The 19,130-nt window shown below is 40.9% G+C and overlaps 1 protein-coding gene across 1 annotated transcript in view; it reads right to left on the reverse strand.

Moving 5' to 3' along the window:
* SNRNP40 (small nuclear ribonucleoprotein U5 subunit 40) overlaps positions 1-19,130 on the reverse strand; it is a 37,103-nt gene that overhangs the window by 14,188 nt on the left and 3,785 nt on the right. The window contains exons 3-5 of the mRNA XM_082685767.1: positions 17,915-18,008; positions 16,458-16,623; positions 1,996-2,118 (exon numbers count right to left, since the gene is read on the reverse strand). Coding sequence (XP_082541893.1) covers positions 1,996-2,118; positions 16,458-16,623; positions 17,915-18,008 — 383 coding nt within the window. The remainder of the gene's footprint in view (positions 1-1,995; positions 2,119-16,457; positions 16,624-17,914; positions 18,009-19,130) is intronic.

A 19,130-nucleotide genomic window follows, 5' to 3' on the forward strand; every position in this document is an offset into this window, starting at 1 on the left:
CCCAAACTTCTCTCTGGGAAATACTGCATTAGCTATTAAGATGATCTAATTAAGTTCCTATGCCCTGATTTGACATCCTCCATACAGTTATAAGATAGAAAAAGGATGGGAAGTTAAATTTTGGAAATGGTCAATTTTCAAATATTATGGGACATCTAAGCGGGGGAATGTTGAGAGGTTGGCTGTATGCAGGGGTCTGGAGCTGAAGATCTGGGCCGGAAATATAAAGTCAGCATACAGATGATAAAGCCATGGACTTAGGTGAGAACTGTCCAGGGAAAAGGGATATAGTGAGAAGCACCTAGTAAAGGACCTTGGGGAATAACGACATTTCAAATACGTATATAGAGTTTCCATAGTGTAGTGGTTATCACGTACACCTGACAAGTATACATAGAGAGAATGGCTCTCAGAGGTATTTGAAAATGATATGCCAGAGGGGGTAGGAGAGTATACTGTTACAACTATTAAAGATTAAAAGAATCTACTGAATTTAGGAACAGGGAGGAGGATTATTGGTGACCTTGAAGAGAAGGTCACCAATGAAACAATGGAGGCAGAAGCCAGACTGCTGAGGAGTGATCAGGAGACATGGAGTGGAGGAATGAAATGGGGTAGAACTGAAGACAGTGAGTGTAGAACAATCATCAGAGGGCACTTCTCATAGGCATTAAGAGCAGGACTCTGAAACCCGAGTCTGGGTTTTGCCGGACTTCTTTTAATTCAGTTTCTTCATCTGTAAAATGGCGTGAATAGCATTTATTTCATAGGGTGCTGTGAAGCTTAAATGAGTAAGAGAAAGCTCGAAGAACAAGGCCTGACACTGACAGTGAGGGTCCCATGGTAACGATAACATTATTACTGTCACCACCACGAAAGAAGTCTGGCTGTGAAGGGGAAGACGGACAGGGCAACAACAGGAGGAAGTGGAATGAAAGGAAGACTCCCCACCCTAAGGCCAAGAGCTGAGCGCAGCGCAGTGATGATGCGAAGACAGAAGAGCAGACTGGAAACAGGATCTGGGAAAACAGACGGTATGAGGGCCCAGTCAGGGAAAAGGAGCCGATATCCTTCCACTGAAGGGACTACCTTTAAACAAAAGCAAGGACATTTCATCTGTAGTAGCAGCAGAGGAGGCAGGGAGGGAAGGGCACACAGTCTTACATTTTTAGGTAGGAACAGTAGGAAGCTGGATATTTACCTACAGTTATCACTCTAAAGGTAAAACAGAAGGCCAAGAATCTTTGAAACACTTAAGGAAGCCAGTATGTAAAGACAGACACAAATTGTGTAACCCCCAAAACACTTTCCAACCACTGGCATTTGCTATGTCCAGAAACCGCTACGTGCTCTAATTAATGCATTAAGTTCATTTAATCCTCACTACAACCCCATGAAGTAGATGTTATTATTGTGGTTATTAAGAGGCTGTTAAAGAACTTGCTTGCAGTCCTAAAAAACTAGAAAATGACAGAACTGGGGTTAGAAACCAAGTTAATTGGTCAAAAGCACGAGTACACTGTGCTGCTGTGTGGACCACCGCCACTCTCACATCATCACCGCCTTCCCTCTTTCTTGGCTGTGGATTCTCTGAAACTTCCTTTGTGCAGTCTCAAAGAGAAAGACACACTCAGAGATCAGAGTTGAGAATCACAGGGTGATTCAACGCTATCTCAGCAGGCCAACAGAGTGAGGGGGAAAAAAAGGTTGCAAATGTCTTTAGCCAGGGAATGCACTCTTCACGTTCACAGACTCCACACATGGGGCCTCAATTCACATGAACTGTCTGGTCCCTGATGGCATTTATATGCTATAATGCAACCCTTGACTTAGAAGTCAATAAGGATAGGGCAGAAAGAAAACAAGATTTAAGTTACTATCTTCCTTGTAGTTGGTATAAAGTACAAAGCTATCACAAACTCAGACGTTTGAAAAGACTACCATCTGTGAATGGAGACAGGTGAAAGGGAGGTGTAACACAAACATTAAACATACCTTGATATCGTTGTCTATTCCACCAGAAATAATCTGGTCACTTGTGTCATTGAAGGTCACAGCTAACACCTGGTAGGTGTTCTGAAATGTCTGGATGGCTGCTTTCTTCCGGATGTCCCACAGCTGAAGCAGAGGAATAGGAGGGTCTATGGTCAAATATCATTGTAAGTAATTGCATAGTACATCCTGAAGTCTTAAGGATTTTGTAGAGGTAAATACATTTTTTTTCTTTTTTGAAAGATTTTATTTATTTATTTGACAGAGAGAGCGAGAGTGTATGCACAAGCAGAAGGAGTGGCAGGCAGAGGGAGAGGGAGAAGCAGGCTCCTTGCAAAGCAGAGACAGCGGGATATGGGATTTAATCCCAGGACTTCAGGATCATGACCTGAGCTGAAGGCAGTGGCTTAAACAACTGAGCCACCCAGGTGCCCAGGTAAATACATTTTTTTTTTAAAATATTTTATTTATTTATTTGACAGACAGAGATCACAAGTAGGCAGAGAGGCAGGCAGAGAGAGAAGAGGAAGCAGGCTCCCCGCTGAGCAGAGAGCCCGATGTGGGGCTCGATCCCAGGGCCCTGGGATCATGACCTGAGCCGAAAGCAGAGGCTTTAACCCACTGAGCCACCCAGGCGCCCCTGGCCAATGTATCTGAAAGTTGGGATAACAAATTACTTTGGTTGTATTTTCAGACACCTTTGTTAAAGTATGAATAATCATAGTTCATCAACATGCCTTAAAATGGAAATCCTCTGCTTGCTTAGTTCATATGCTCTTTTGCACAGCAAGGATGTCAGACCAGTGCTTTCAAACTGCAGTATTAATGAGCTGTGGCTCACGTTAAAAAACATACAGAGAGAGGTTACATCAATGAAAACGGCAGAGTAGGGAATGCTAAAAGGTTGCCTCTCTATAAAAGCAGAGAACTATGTGGCAAAAATCCTGGCAGAATTAACTTTATCAGAACTCTAGAAACTATTCAAAACTTTGTAGCAACCAGTAAAATGCTTAATGAGGAAAAAACCCTCCTGAGTCTTGGTAAAAAAGTTTTATAGTGTTTTAACTTACCCTGTCTCCCTCTCCTACTCAGCAAGAGCTCTGAAGACAATGGCCCATATTCCCAGTATAGGTTCCTATACCAGAGGGACCAGAATGGACCTTATTCTCAAAGAACTGTGGTTGTTTTTAACTTTCTGGTGGCTCCCTGAAGGATGAACTTAAAAGGTTTGACTTCATTTTGCATAACTTGGAACTCTGCCAGGGCAGAGGCATTTGTTTAAAACATTTAAAGGCAAATGCATTAGCCTCTGCTATCTGGGGCCAGGGATGAGAGTTGGGGCAAACTGTACACAAACCAAAAAGCTTGGGAGAAAAGCTGGGGAATGACACAGTTTGGAGAAAAAGAGCTTTGAAAAGCGGACGTATTCCTAGGACTCTAGAAGGCCATTTGCATGCCCATGTCTGGCACATGTTCAGAAAAGACCTGAGAAGGTCCTAAGCTCTCTCGCAGACCTGCACAAGCTCCGCACAAGCAGGAAGTGAAGGCTAACAGAAAGTTGTAAACTGACACAAAGCTGTAAACTGCCTGGTAAAGACAGACCCCCCCCAAACATACACAATGAGTCTGCAAAGACTGGGGAGAGGTTTTTTTCCCACAAGTGATTAAGAAAATCTCTGTCAAATCATTAGTGAGCCACCAAGCTAATGCAACAGAGATTTCAGTGGCTACACATGGCAAATAATACAGACTTTATAAAATTACCTCAGAAAATTCACTTAATAGGAGTGCCTGGGTGGCTCACTTGTGTGGCTGATGTCTGGTTTCGGCTCAGGTCATGGTCTCAGAGTCCTGGGATTGAGCCCTGTGTTGGGTGGGCTCTGTGCTTAGCAGGGAGTTGGCTTGAGATTCTCTTTCCCTCTGCCTCTCCCCCTGCTCATGCACTCTCTCTCTCTCTAATAATAAGTAAATTCTTTTTTAAAAAGATTTTATTTATTTATTTGACAGAGAGAGACACAGTGAGAGAGGGAACACAAGCAGCGGAAGTGGGAGAGGGAGAAGCAGGCTTCCCGCCGAGCAGGGAACTTGATGCAGGGCTTGATCCCAGGACCCTGGGATCCTGACCTTAGTAAAAGGCAGATGCTTAATGACTGAGCCACCCAGGCTCCCCAAATAATAAGTAAATCTTAAAAAAAAGAAAAAGAAAAAGAAAAAAAAGAAAGGTGGGGCACCTGGGTGGCTCAGTCATTAAGCAGCTGCCTTCGGCTCAGGTCATGATCTAAGGTCCTGGGATCGAGCCCCGCATCAGGCTCCCTGCTTGGTGGGAAGTCTGCTTTTCTCCCTCTCCCACTTCCCCTGCCTGTGTTCCCTCTCTCACTGTGTCTCTCTCTGTCAAATAAATAAATAAATTCTTAAAAAAAAAAAAAAAAGGAGGGCGCCTGGGTGGCTCAGTGGGTTAAGCCGCTGCCTTGGGCTCAGGTCATGATCTCAGGGTCCTGGGATCGAGTCCCACATCAGGCTCTCTGCTCAGCGGGGAGCCTGCTTCCTCCTCTCTCTCTCTCTCTCTCTGTCTGTCTCTCTGCCTACTTGTGATCTCTCTCTGTCAAATAAATAAATAAAATCTTAAAAAAAAAAAAAAAAGAATACATTTATAAAAAAAAAAAAAAAAAAAAAAGGATAAAGAACAAGATAATTTACTAAACAAGCAGCAACAACAAACCCCTGGGAGAAACTAATTTCCACAGTTACCACATTATAATATTCAAATGTTTTCAACAGGAAATTATGACACACACACAAAAGCAAAGTATGGCCCGTACAGAAGAAAAAAAGAAATTAAGTCTTTTCAAAAAATGATGATGGGACAACTGGATAACCATACTCAAAATAACGAAAGCAGACCTTTATCTCATACCATATGGAAAAATATACTCCATGTGGATAAAGACCTAAATGTAAAAGTTAAAACTATGACATTCTTAGAAGAAAACACAGGGGTAAATTTTCATGGTCTTGGATTTGGCAATGAATTATTAGCTATGAAACCAAAAGAACAAGTGACCAAAGAAAAAACATAAACTGAACTTCATAAAAATGAGAAACTTCTGTACAAAGGATAGTATCAAGAAAATGAGATGAGAAGATAACCAACAGTGGTAGAAATATTTGCAAATCATGTATCTGATAAAGATCTAGTATCCAGAATAAAAAAAAAAACCATAGTTCAACAACATTGCAAATAGCCCCCAAAATGGGCAAAGGCCCTGAATAAACATTTCTTTTCAGGAGCTGTAAGCACAAGAAAAGAGGCTCAGCATCATGAATTAGCTGGGAAATGCAAATCAAAACAACAATTAGAGATTGCTTCACACTCACTACGATGGTTATAATTAACAAAAAAACAAAAACCAAAACAAAAAAGGAATCACAGAAACTAACAAGTGATGGTGAGGAAAAATCGGAACCCTCGAACACCACTGGTGGGAATATAAAATGATCTGGCTGCTGTGGAAAAGCCTGTATGTTCCCCAAAAAGCTAAAGCAGAATTACCATACAACCCAGCAATCTTCCTCCTAGATATATACCCAAGAGAAATGAAACAAAAACTTGTACACCAATCTTTGTAGCAGTGTTAAAAAGGAATGAAATATTAATACATGTCACAACCAGGATGAAGCCTGAAAACATTAAGCTGAGTGAAAGAAACTGAACACAAAAAGGCCACTTATATGATTCTATTCTATTTATATGAAATGCCCAGAAGAGGCAAGTACATAGAGACAAAAAGGAGATTAGTGGTTGCCAGGGGCTGGAAGGTAGGGAAAAGTACTGACTGCTAAATGGGTATGGGGTTTCTCTTGCCCTCCTAATCTTTGTCAGTCCCTGTCTCCCTATAATGGACTGTTCCCACCCTTTTCTAATTTTTATTGGGGGGGGGGCGGTTTTGGTATTGGATCATGGTGATGAGCACACATATTGTGAATGTACTAAAAGCCATTGAATTGTATACCTTTTAAAATGGTTAAAATGGTAAATTTATGTTATGTGAATTTTACCCCAATTAAAAAAAAATATAGAAGAAAATGTCCCCTATAGAAAGGGTTGATTCATAAACACAGATGTATTGAGGGGAGTATATTCTGGGTCATAGTATAAAATGTATTCCTTAATGCAGATTGTGATTTAAAAAATGTTTAAAAGTTACTAGTTAATCCCAACTTTCATGGATGAATAAACTAAAGAGCAAAGATAGAACTAACTTGATGAGAAACACCCAGTAGGTCAAGGGCAAAACAAGGACAAGAATCTAGTATTGTCTGATTCCATTACATTCATGTTGAATTTACTAAAAAGTGTTAATTTCTTATAAATACTAAACATATGTTTGTTATAAAAAGTTAACATTTATTTTCAACAGCTGTTTGACTTATTAACAATAGAAGAAGATAAAGATTAGGTACAACAACTCTAGAACCCTATACTCTATAAACAACTAGGCTCTATTTAATAAAAAACAGACTTACATAACATGGATCTACATTAAAAAAAATTTTTTTTTAAGTTTATTTATTTTTAGTAATCTCTACAACCAACATGGGCTTGAACTCACAACCCTGAGATCAAAAGTCCCATGCTTTGGGCGCCTGGGTGGCTCAGTCGGTTAGGCATTTGCCTTTGGCTTGGGTCATGGTTCCAGGGTCCTGGGATGGAGCCCTGGGTTAGGCTCCCTGCTGAGCAGACTCTGGAACCATGACCCGAGAGCTTCACCACTCCTAAATACCTTTGTGCGTTTGTCCTATGAGATACATATAATAGGTGTGTCTGGTGGCTCAGTTGGCTAAGCGTCTGCCTCCGGCTCCAGTCATGACCCTGGGGTCCTGGGATCTAGCCCTGCGCTGGGCTCCCTGCTCAGTGGGGAGTCTGCTTCTCCTTCTTCCTCTGCTGCTCTCCACCCTCACCTCCCACCCCTGTTCATGTGCTCTCTCTCTCAAGTAAGTAAAATCTTTGGGGTGCCTGGGTGGCTCAGTCCTTAAGGGTCTGCCTTTGGCTCTGGTCCTGATCTCAGGGTCCTAGAATAAAGTCCCATATTGGGCTCCCTGCTCATCAGAAAGCCTCTTTCTCCCTCGCCCTCTGCCCCTTCACCCCACTCATGCTCTCTCTTGCTATCTCTCTCTCTCTCTCTCAAATATATAAAATCTTTAAAAAAATCTTAAAAAATCTTTAAAAAATCTTAAAAATATGTGTGTATATATATATGTATATATACACATATATACATGTGTATGTATATGTGTCTATTATATGTATCTCTTTTTTAAAGATTTTTATATTTATACACATATATATGTGTGTATATATATTCCTATAAAATCTTAACACAACCTATCAAAATTAACACCAATACATTATTATCATCCAATCCTCAGATTTCATTCAAGTTTCACAACTTGTCCCAATGTCTTTTATTGCAAAGAGATTCAGTTCAGATTCATGTGCTGAATTTATGGGTCATGTTTCTTTAGTCTCCTTCAGCCTGGAAGAGTGTTTCAGACTTTTCTTGACCTTGATGCTTCTCAAATAATAGGATAGTTATTTCATAGAATGTCCCTCAGTTTGGGTTTGTCTGATATTTCTTCATGATTAGATTCAAGTTATGACTCTTTGGCAGGAATCTCACTGGAGTGATGCTGTGTTTTCACTGTATTTTGTTGAGTGGCTCATGGTTTTGATTTGTCCCATCACGGATAATGTTCAGTTGATCATTTGATTAAAATGTTCTTTTGACAAGCATTATTGCATAAGATGTTCCAGGTTCATCTTGTACTTTTCCTGCCCAGGCCTAAAATAAGGAGTCCTGGTTTCTTTAGTGGAAAATGGTATTGAAAGACCAAGATGTACCCAGTAGCTATGCTCACTGCTTTGGGGGTATTGTTCCTAAACCCTCTCAGTGGATAGTTGCCAATATATGCACACAATATATGCACACACAGGCACATGCACACTTAATCTATTATTTTTCTATACCTATCTGTTTTATGTGTTGAATCCCACGAGTTCTCACTGATACATCCAGTTCAATGCCAACAACACAAGATGCATTTTAGTCCTCTCTCCTGTACTGGTAACTCCTTTCTCTGACAATGAGAAGTCTGTCTCCCATTATACTTATTATACTTACATGATGAAGATTCCTGTGTGTAATTAATCTCCTATATTCTTTTCTACTCTTCCCCTGCATGAATGCCTTCCTTTCTCTGTTTGAACTGTGATTCACATTTCCTATGTGGACCCCCTCCTCACCCCATTTGGGTTATCCCTTTGTATGAATGCTCCCTTCACTCTGCTCTGGCTCTAATATCCCTCTGCAGGCTGCCTTTCCTCAGGAATGCTATCCTTAGCCTCAGACTTTGGACCTAAACTGCTCTCATCCCATGTGGACACTCTCAGCTCAAGCTCATACACATACTTTCTCCCCCACCAATGCACAGATGAAACTTTTACTCTGCTTAGGCACTGACTCTATGTTGGGCTGCTCTCCCCTCCAATTCCCCATACTGGGCTACCTACTCTGTGTCATGTGGACATCCTTACCCTTGTCCGTCCCCATCTCCCTACAATGGACTGCTCCCATCCTGCATGGATGCTTTCCTCACCTCACTTGGGCCCTGACACCACTTTGGGCCATGATGGCCCACCCGCACCTCTAACCCAAACACCTTCCTTGCTTTGGTCTGTGTAATGACACGAGGACTAAATTGTTTATAAAAGGGAACAATCTTTATTTATATATATGTTTACATATATAAAAGATAATAATAATATGTGTGCTTTAAACCTATATACAATATAAAAAATGATTTCCTTTAAAATTTTTAAAAAGATTTTATTTATTTATGTGAGAGAGAGAGAGCATGTGCACGTGAGAAGAAGCAGGGGGAGGGGCAAAGGGAGAGGGAGAAGCAGGTTCTCCCCTGAGTAGGAAACAGACACGGGGCTTGATCCCAGGACCCTGGCATCATGACTGGAGCCAAAGGAAGACATTTAAGTGACTGAGCCACCCACGTGCCCCTAAAAAATGATTTCCTAGGGGTGCCTGGGTGGCTCAGTGGGTTAAGCCTCTGCCTTCGGCTCAGGTCATGATCTCAGGGTCCTGGGATCCAGCCCTGCATCGGACTCTCTTCTCAGCAGGGAGCCTGCTTCCCCATCTCTCTCTCTGCCTGCCTCTCTAACTACTTGTGACCTCTGTCTGTCAAGTAAATAAATAAAATCTTTAAAAAAAAAATGATTTCCTAATTGCTTTATTAGAAAGAATGAATTGTTAAAACAGTATGAAAACTACTAGTATGGGGGCACCTGAGTGGCTCAGCTGGTTCAGCATCTGCCTTTGACTCAGGTCATGATCCCGGGGGTCCCAGGATTGAGTCCCGCATCAGGCTCCTAGCTCGGCTAGGAGTCTGCTTCTCCCTATGCCTCTGCCCTTTCCCTTCCTCATGAGCGCGTGCTCTCTCTCTCTCTCCCCCTCTGAAACAAATAAATAAAATCTTAAAAAAAAAAAAGCCAACTACTAGTATGGAGAATGTTCAGGCTGCCAGTTCTAGACCGAAAATACTAAAATAACTGAAAGCTTTGTTTTCTTTTGAGAATTCTGATGAGTAAAATACAACACAATGTTTCCCCCCTTATAAACAGAGGTTATTAAATTCCCACACTTACAAACCTAGAACAGAAAACAATAAAGCATTCCAACGTGGCAAGTAACTAAAAGGCATATGTAAAAGGCTGTTCAACAAAGAATTGTTTATAAATAATATGTTGAAATTAAAATAAGGAACTGGTTAAAAGCAGTCACTTCAGGTGATGTGACATACTGCATATTAAAATAAATATTATTTTCAATAATAAAATATTTATTTCAAATCTTTTTTTTAAGACTTTATTTATTTGACAGACAGAGATCACAAATAGGCAGAGAGAGGAGGGAAGCAGGCTCCCCGCTGACCAAAGAGCCCGATGCGGGGCTTGATCCCAGGACTCTGAGATTATGACCTGAGCCGAAGGCAGAGGCTTTAATCCACTGAGCCACCGAGGTGCCACTCAAATCATGTTTAATTAAGGGAGAAGCAAAGTAAGAAACTAAAAGGAGAATAAAAAAGACAGACATACAGGGGTGCCTGGGTGGCTCTGTTGGTTGAGTATCTGACTCTTGATTCTGGCTCAGGTCATGATCTCAGGGTGGCGAGATGGAGCCCCACGTAGGGCTCCACCCTCAGCAGGGAGTCTGCTTCTTTACTCCTCCCTCTCACCCTGCCCCCTGCCCCGTTTCCCCTCATGCTCTTAAATAAATAAATAATAATAATAAAAAAGACAGACAGATATTCACAATGGAGAGTAGTTGACAAAAGAAAAGCCAAGTAAAGGCAGAAAGATAAACATGAGGAAAGAGATAACGACAAAAAGAAAGAAAGAAAGTCAGAGAAAAGGTAACGGAAGTGAAGCTGGAAACAAACATGAGTAAGTTCCTAGGTGTTTACCATATAGCAGGCCCTTAATGAATATAAACAAAATTCCTTAGGGTATTTTCATCTTACTGCCTTTTTGAAAAGCCAATGAACAAATAAGTTACTGTTAAGACTCTCCAGCTATGACACACGTAGGTTAAGATCTCCGGGCTTTGGAACGATTCCTAAGCGGCAGCCTCTCTACCTAGCCAAACATCAAGGGGCCCCAATTGATTGGGTTTATTATAAAAATGATTTGGTAGGAAAAAAATGATTTAGTAGAAAAATATCCCAAAGCAGATGATTATGTCAGTGTCACAACCTTTAACTATGAAAAGAAAAAAAATTCATTTAAAAAGCAACAATCATAGGTTTAGTGTGGTTTCTCAGATGTACTCCTTCGAAATCCATCCTGATTTAATCATTAAAAGACTACCCAAAGGGGCACCTGGTGGTTCAGTCGGTTAAGTATCTGCCTTTGGCTGAGGTCATTATCCCAGGGTCCTGCGATCACGCCCCTTGTCAGGCTCCTTGTTCAGCAGGGAGCCCGTCTCTCCTTCTCCCTCTGCCTGCTGTTCCCTGTGCTTGTGCTCTCTCTGTCAAATAAGTAAAAAGACTACCCAGAACCCAAAATTCGTGCCAAAGAAAGAGTAAAATGACTGGTCCTACAAAGTAGTATGTCCTTATGTGCCCCTGAAATAAAAGTCACTATTTTTAGGTCTCAGTTTCCTCATTTGAAAAGGAGGGTGCAATGGTGAGTGTAGCATAATGTATAAATCTGCCGAATCATTATGCTGTATACCTGTATCTCATTTAACATGCATCAACCACACTCAAATACAAATAATCATAAAAGAGTAAAATGATGATGCTGGATGAGATCAATGGCTCCTGAACTGTCAGACCTGCTACACCAAATCAGAAGAGGAACAGGTTTAAAAATTCTGGTTCTTGGGGCACCTGTTTGGCTTAGTGGGTTAAAGCCTCTGTCTTTGGCTCAGGTCATGATCTCAGGGTCCTGGGATCGAGCCCCCCATCGGGCTCTCTGCTCGGCGGGGAGCCTGCTTTCTCCTCTTTCTCTCTGCCTGCCTCTCTGCCTACTTGTGATCTCTGTCAAATAAATAAATAAAATCTAAAAAAAAAAAATTCTGGTTCTTAAAAAGAAAACAAACAAACAAACAAACAAACAAAAAAAACCATTTACATTAGCACCCAAAAAAGAGGAATATTTAGATATAAACTTAACAAAATATGTACAGGAACTAAATAAGGAAAACCTCAAAACTCTGATGAGTGAAATCAAAGAACTAGGGGTGCCTGAGTGGCTCAGTCATTAAGCATCTGCTTTTGGTTTGAGTCATGATCCCAGGGTCCAGGGATCGAGCCCTGTATTGGGCTCCCTGCTTGGTGGGAAGCCTGTTCCTCCCTCCCCTACTATCCCTGCTTAGCGTTTCCTCTCTCGTTGTCTCTCTTCCTCTGTCAAATAAATAAATAAATCTTTAAAAAACAAAACAAACAAAACAAAACCCCAACTAGATAAATGGAGAGCTATTCCATGTTCATGCATAGGAAAACTCAATATTGTCATTCTCAACTTCATAGATTCAATGCAATTCCAACCAAATTTCTAGTAAGTAGTTTTGTGGAAATCAACAAATTGATTCTAATGTTCATATAGAGACAAAAGATCCAAGATTGCCAACACAATACTGAAGCAGAAACTAAAGTTGGAAGACTGATGATAACTGACCTCCAAGACTTACTTTAGGGGCACCTAGGTGGCTCAGTTGGAAGAGCATATGACTTGGGATCTTAGAGTTGTGTGTTCGACCCCAGGTTGGGTATATAGAGATTACTTAAAAAAAAAAAAAAAAAAAAAAAAAAAGACTTACTATAAAACTACAGTAATCCAGACAGTATGGTCCTGGAGAAAGAATATATCAATGGAAGAGAACACAGAGCCCAGAAATAGACTCCCATAAATACAGTCAACAGATCTTTGACAAAGGAGAAAAGGCAATGGAGCAAGTGAGTTTCTTCAACCAATGGTACTGGAACAACTGGACATCCACATGCAAAAAACATGCATCTAGACACAGACCTTGCACCTTTCACAAAAATTAACTCAAAATGCATCACACAGAAGAAAACACAGATGACCTGAGGTATGGCAATGACTTTTTGGATACAACATCAAAGGCACAATTCGTGAAAGAAATAATTGATAAACTGGACTTCATGAAAGCTAAAAACTTCTGCCTGAGAAAGACAATGTCAAGAGAATGAGAAGATAAACCAGGAGACAGGGAGAAAATATTTGTATATCTGATAAGGGACTATTATCCAAAATGTACAAAGAACTCTCAAAACTCAGCAATAAAGAAACAAACAACACGATTAAAAATGAGCTAAAGGGGCACATGGGTGGCTCCAGTTGCTTAAGCACCTGCCTTCTGCTCAGGTCATGATCTCAGGGTCCTGGGATCAAGCCCCACGTCAGGTTCCCAACTCAGTGGGGAGCCTGCTTCTCCCTCTTCCTCTGTCTGCCGCTCCCCCTGCTTGTGCTCTCTCTCAAATAAATAAATAAAATCTTAAAAAAAAATGAGCTAAACGGGACGCCTGGGTGGCTAGTTGGTTAAGCAGCTGCCTTCGGCTCAGGTCATGATCCCAGCGTCCTGGGATGGAGTCCCACATTGGGCTCCTTGCTCTGCGGGGAGCCTGCTTCTCTGACTCTGCCTGCCACTCTCTCTGCCTGTGCTTGCGCTCTCTCTCTCTGACAAATAAATAAAATCTTAAAAAAAAAAATGAGCTAAAGATCTTAACAGACACCTCACCGAAGAATGTACACAGATGACAAAAAGCATATGAAGAGATGTTCCACTTTATGTCATCAGGAAAATGTAAATTAAACTAACAGCGAGGTATGACTACATACCTATTAGAGAAGCCAAAATGTGGAGCACTGACACCACCAAATGATGATGCAGAGCAACAAGGATTCTCGCTCATTGCTGGTGGGAATGTAAAATGGTACAGCTATTTTGGAAGACAGATTTGTGGTTTCTTTCTCCTTTTAAGATTTCATTTTTAAATAATCTCTACATCCAACGTGGGGCTCAAATTTACAGTTCCAAGATCAAGAGCTGCACGCTCCATCAACTGCCAGCTGGGCACTCAGACTGGTGGTTTCTCAAATACTAAATATGCTCTTACCACAGGATCTAGCAATCGTGGTCCTCAGTATTTACTCAACAGAGTTGAAAAATTTAGGTCCACACAAAACTCCCACATGGACGTTTACAGCAATTTTATTCATAACTGCAACTCTGGGAAGCAACTGAGATGTCCTTTAGTAAGTGAATGAATAAACTGTGGTATGTCCAGACAATGGAATATTATTTGGCACTAGAACAAATGAGCTACAAAGGCTGGAAGAATCTCTTTATTTTTAAGGAGATAGGAATTTACTGAACACACTACAAGGCAGCGGTGCGCAGGACAACAGAGGAGAGGCTGTCTATAAGACATGGAAGACTCTTAAAATGCATGATTACCAAGTAAAAGAAACCAATCTCAAAAAAGACAAAACTATGGAGACAGTAAAAAGATCAGTGGCTGTCAGGGGTGGGAGGGATGAACAGAAGGAGCACAGAGGATTTTTAGGGTAGAAAAAATACTCTGTATGATACCACTGTGATGGATACATGTAATTATATGTTTGTCCCAAACCACAGAATGTGTAACACTAAATGTGAACCCTAATATAAACTATGGACTTGGGTGATTAGGATGTGTCAGTGTAGGTTTTTTTTTTAAAGATTTTATTTATTTATTTGACAGACAGAGATCACAAGTAGGCAGAGAGAGAGAGAGGAGGAAGCAGGCTCCCTGCTGAGCAGAGAGCCTGATGCAGGGCTTGATCCCAGGACCCTGAGATCATGACCTGAGCCGAAGGCAGAGTCTTTAACACACTGAGCCACCCAGGCGCCCCTGTGTTAGTGTAGGTTTATCAATTGTAAAAAATGTACCACTCTGGTGGGGGATCATGGGAGAGGCTATGGATGTGTGGGGGAAGTGGGTATATGGGAAATCTCTATATCTTCTCCTCAATTTTACTGTGAACCTAAAACTGCTCTTTAAATAAGTTTTTTTGTTTTGTTTTTTTGGCTATTAAAAGCTCAATATGAAAATGCACACGATCTGATTTTTATATTGTAGTAAAACAAGTACTATGGAAAAGGGACATGTGGAAGCAGTTGATTCTTCTGATGAACACCTCCATTGTTTATACTCGTTCTAAGGCTTCTAACAGGATGATACTATTTCCTCGTATTACCACCATTCCATTTTTTTTTTTTAAATTTTATTTTATTTATTTGACAGAGAGAGATCACAAGTAGGCAAAGAGACAGGCAGAGAGAGAAGGAAGAAGGCTCCCTGCTAAGCAGAGAGCCTGATGCGGGACTCGATCCCAGGACCCTGGGATCATGACCTGAGCTGAAGGCAGAGGATGAACCCACCGAGCCCCCCAGGTGTCCCACCACCATTCCATTATTGTTCTGTTGCCCACTAGTTGCCATCTCCACACATTCATCTATCACAAGATTCATAAATGGATCGAACCCCCGCAATATTCCTTGAACATGTCTGCCACCATTTAATTTCAATGATAATTTCTTATCCATAAATATTATCAACTCGGGAGGGTTAGCTTTGCTCGGGGTGTCTACTCGGTGAGCTTAAAGATGCCTCCAAACGGAATTCATGGCGTCTCTCACGCTCTAAAGAAGTCTTAATTTAAAAACAAAAATTCCCATTCTAGACCTACTGAACTAGAATCTTGAGTTTTTTGTTTTTGTTTTTAAGATTTTATTTTTTATTTGTCAAAGAAAGAGAGAGAGAGTGAAAGTGAGCGCAGAAGCAGGGGGAGCAGCAGGCAGAGGGAGAAGCAGGCTCCCTGTTGAGCAAGGAGCCCAAAGTGGGATTTGATCCTAACTCCCTGGGATCATGACCTTAGCTGAAGGCAGATGTTTAACGGACTGAGCCACCCAGGCGTCCTGAGAACCTGGTTATTTTTAATAGGTTCTTCAGGCAGTCTGACATGAAGACTAGCTGGAATCACTGAACTAAATGATCTTGTTACTAAACCATATACTGACCTTTTTATACAATGACTATACTTTTACAACAGCTTTGTAAGACATGTATATGTCTTTGTAAGACATGTCACTGTTCTAAAGACCAAGAGACAGGATCAGAAAAGTGAACTGCCTGAGATCACATACTTAGGTAAACAGCTCAGTCAAGAATCCCAGGGAATGCCTCGGTGGCTCAGTTGGCTAAGCAGCTGTCTTCGGCTTGGGTTATGATCCCAGTGTCCTAGGATCGAGTCCCGCATTGGGCTCCCGCATTGGGCTCAGGAAGGGAGCCTGCTTCTCCCTCTGCCTCTGCCTGCCACTGCCTGCCTGTGCACGTGCTCTCTCTCTCTCTCTGACAAATAAATTAAAAAAAAAAAAAGATCCACTCAGGTGGTCCATTTTATTCCAAGTCACAAAGGTTCAACATGGTTCTAACATGCTACAAGATCCTTAAAAATACTGCACATTATTTTAAAAAAACCTCTGTTTTTGGGGTGCCTGGGTGGCCCAGCCAGTCAAGTGTCTGCTAACTCTTGGTTTCAGCTCAGAGCATGAGCTTAGGGTTATGAGACTGAGTTTTGCACTGGGCTCCACAAGCAGCATGGAATCTGCTTGTCCCTCTCCTTCCCGATCTGCTCCCCTTCACCCCTACTTGCTCTCTCTCTCAAATTAAAAAATCTTAAAGTAAAAACAGAAAGACCTCTGTTTTGGGAAATGACCACTAAAACAAAGTTGTGGAGAGGAGGCTACGCCATAGATGGAAGGCAAAGTAAGTTCACATTGTGGAACCTCGGAACCAGCAACAACATACAGACAGACAACACCCACCTTAACTGTCCCATCATCGCTGCCAGTGCAGACAAGCTGGGGGCCCCTCCTGGCCGGGTAACAGGAATTCACAAAGGAAGTATGTCCTTTTAGCCTTTTAACCCTCTCGCCTGTTTCGCTATCCCACACTGCCACAGTTTTATCTGTGGATGCGGAAAAGAGCATACTGCAAGAGGAAGAACAAAAAACAAGTGAGTGAAGACGAACAATAGCCATCCATCCTCCCCACTTGCCAAAATGAGCCAGACTCTTTAAGGCCACTGACATGTTGTACTCACATGACATAGGCCCTACCTATCAAATCCTACTGGTGCTCTAGACTGGGTTACGCGGTCTACCCCATGAAAATGTAAAAAAAAGTCCTTCTGTCAGTCCCCATGATATATCCCAACCTAATACAGCAGTTTCCCCAATTTCTTCCTCCTTTTTGATAGATAACGTTTTAAACACTTTCCCATCTGGAAATGTTTAATCACTCCCTGCTACAGTAGGAAGACAGACTGCAGCAATTCTTGACTCAGTGACTCAGTAACTATAACCCTTTCTCTAAAATTAAAAGTTTTCTATTTCATCTCTGAAAATGATTTTTTAAAAAGTTTTATTATTTAAGTAATCTCTACACCCAACAAGGGGCTTAAACTCCTGACCCTGAGCTCAAGAATCACATGCTCCTCGGACTGAGCCAGCTGGGCGCCCCTGACAATGATTTCTAAGTTATAATTGATTTTATAAGGCTTTCTTTACTTAAATATTAACAGGAAAAATGCATACAAGGCTATGTACCAGTTGATTAGGGACCTTAGGATTTTAAAGGTCAGAGGTATAAAACAATGAATGTTCACTGAAATACCTAATGGGATTAATTAACTTTGCATAATCACATTTCTATATTATGTAGTTATTGTAAAATTAGGCCGTCATTAAAATGTTCATGATAAATGTATGTTATAATAAATGATACATTAGGTGAATAATGTTAAAGGAAAAAGCAGCAGAAAAGATCATACATGAAGTTCTAATGTACATGTAAAACCAAATAGCTTAAAGCAGGAAAAAAACTTGAGAAGCACTAACAAAATATTAACAGTGATAATCTTTGGAGTGGTAGGAATATGGGCTATTTTTAAATTGATATATTTTTGAGTTTCTCAAAGTAAATACTTTATTGCTTATATAGTAAAAATAGCTGATTTCTGCATATAAAATTATGTTTTATGTCTTAAAAAAGAAATTGTCTCGGCTATTGATGTTAGATAGAGATGTATTTATAAATGCATACACGGAACAAGAGACTGGGTTGACAGTGATAGGATAATAAAGTAACTGCCGAAAATGCGGTAGTTTTTGACAGCAAAGTCTCCAGAGAGACAGAAAACTTATGGATGAAATGTGAAAGGATGCCAAGAAAAATTAGTATGAAAGCAGCTGTCATTCTATTATGTAGACTACTTACTCACCTGCCATCAGTGTTATAATGCAGCTCCATCACGGCCCCACTGTGTCCCTTCAATGTAGCATAGTTATCACAGTCACCATAGACATTCCACAACACTGTTAGGAAGATACGGGTTATATGATCATTACTACACAAAAGAAAACTCATCATTAGCCATAGAAAAGGTACTTATAAATTTACCACAATGGTTTTGAGATTACACTCCCTTGGAACACTATTGGCTCTACTGGCTGGACCGATTTTCCTGACACCAAAAACAAAAATGATGTAATATTTTCATATTTCATAAGACTGATAAAAATTGTTAATAGATATACTTTGGGGGGGCACCTGGGTGGCTCAGTTCACTCACCATCTGCCTTTGACTCAGGTAATGATCCTGGGCTCCTGGGATCAAACCCCACATCGGGCTCCCTGCTCAATGGGGAGTCTGCTTCTCTCTCTGCCCCTCCCCTATTCGTGCTCTCTCTCTCAAATAAATAAAATCTTTAAAAAAGTAGGTATAGGGGCACCTGGGTGGCTCAGTGGGTTAAGCCCCTGCCTTCAGCTCAGGTCATGATCCCAGAGTCCTGGGATCGAGCCCTGCGTCAGGCTCTCTGCTCAGCAGGGGGCCTGCTTCCCTCCCCCACGCCTGTTTCTCTACCTACTTGTGATCTTTCTCTCTCTGTCAAATAAATAAATAAAATCTTTTTAAAAAATATAATTTTTAAAGTCTTAAGCTTTCTGCTGTAATGTTAAAAAAGTTGGTACTCACTACTACAGGTTGGTTGAGTATAGAGACTACAAAATGATGGCACTTACAGAAAACCCAGGAAGCTGGAACTGACTTGAAGGTCACATGGCAATGACTTTACACTACATTTATTCATTCCACATGTACCATATACCTACAACATGACAGGTGCTAGGATAAAAGGAGATAAATGAACAGACACAGTTCCTGTCCTCAGGGAACTTGGTCTAGCAAGGAATGAACTTTAATGAGTGTTATTAAGGAGCACCTCTATATGTTATAAGGTACATACATATTGTAGTTATTTTTCTGTTGATAAACTGTTTTTTGCTTGATGAAATAAGTGTATTGATTCAAGGATGTTTTGCAAAATTGCAAGTCTTCCAGATGCTTGGCCACTGTTAAGTTTAAGGATCACAGAACTAGAACAGCTAAATTAAGACAGCAAAGACAGCTCTCATCTATTCTGAGGTACAGACTTATA

Source organism: Mustela nivalis (assembly GCF_964662115.1).
Source record: "Mustela nivalis genome assembly, chromosome: 10".
Classification (NCBI taxonomy): domain Eukaryota; kingdom Metazoa; phylum Chordata; class Mammalia; order Carnivora; family Mustelidae; genus Mustela; species Mustela nivalis.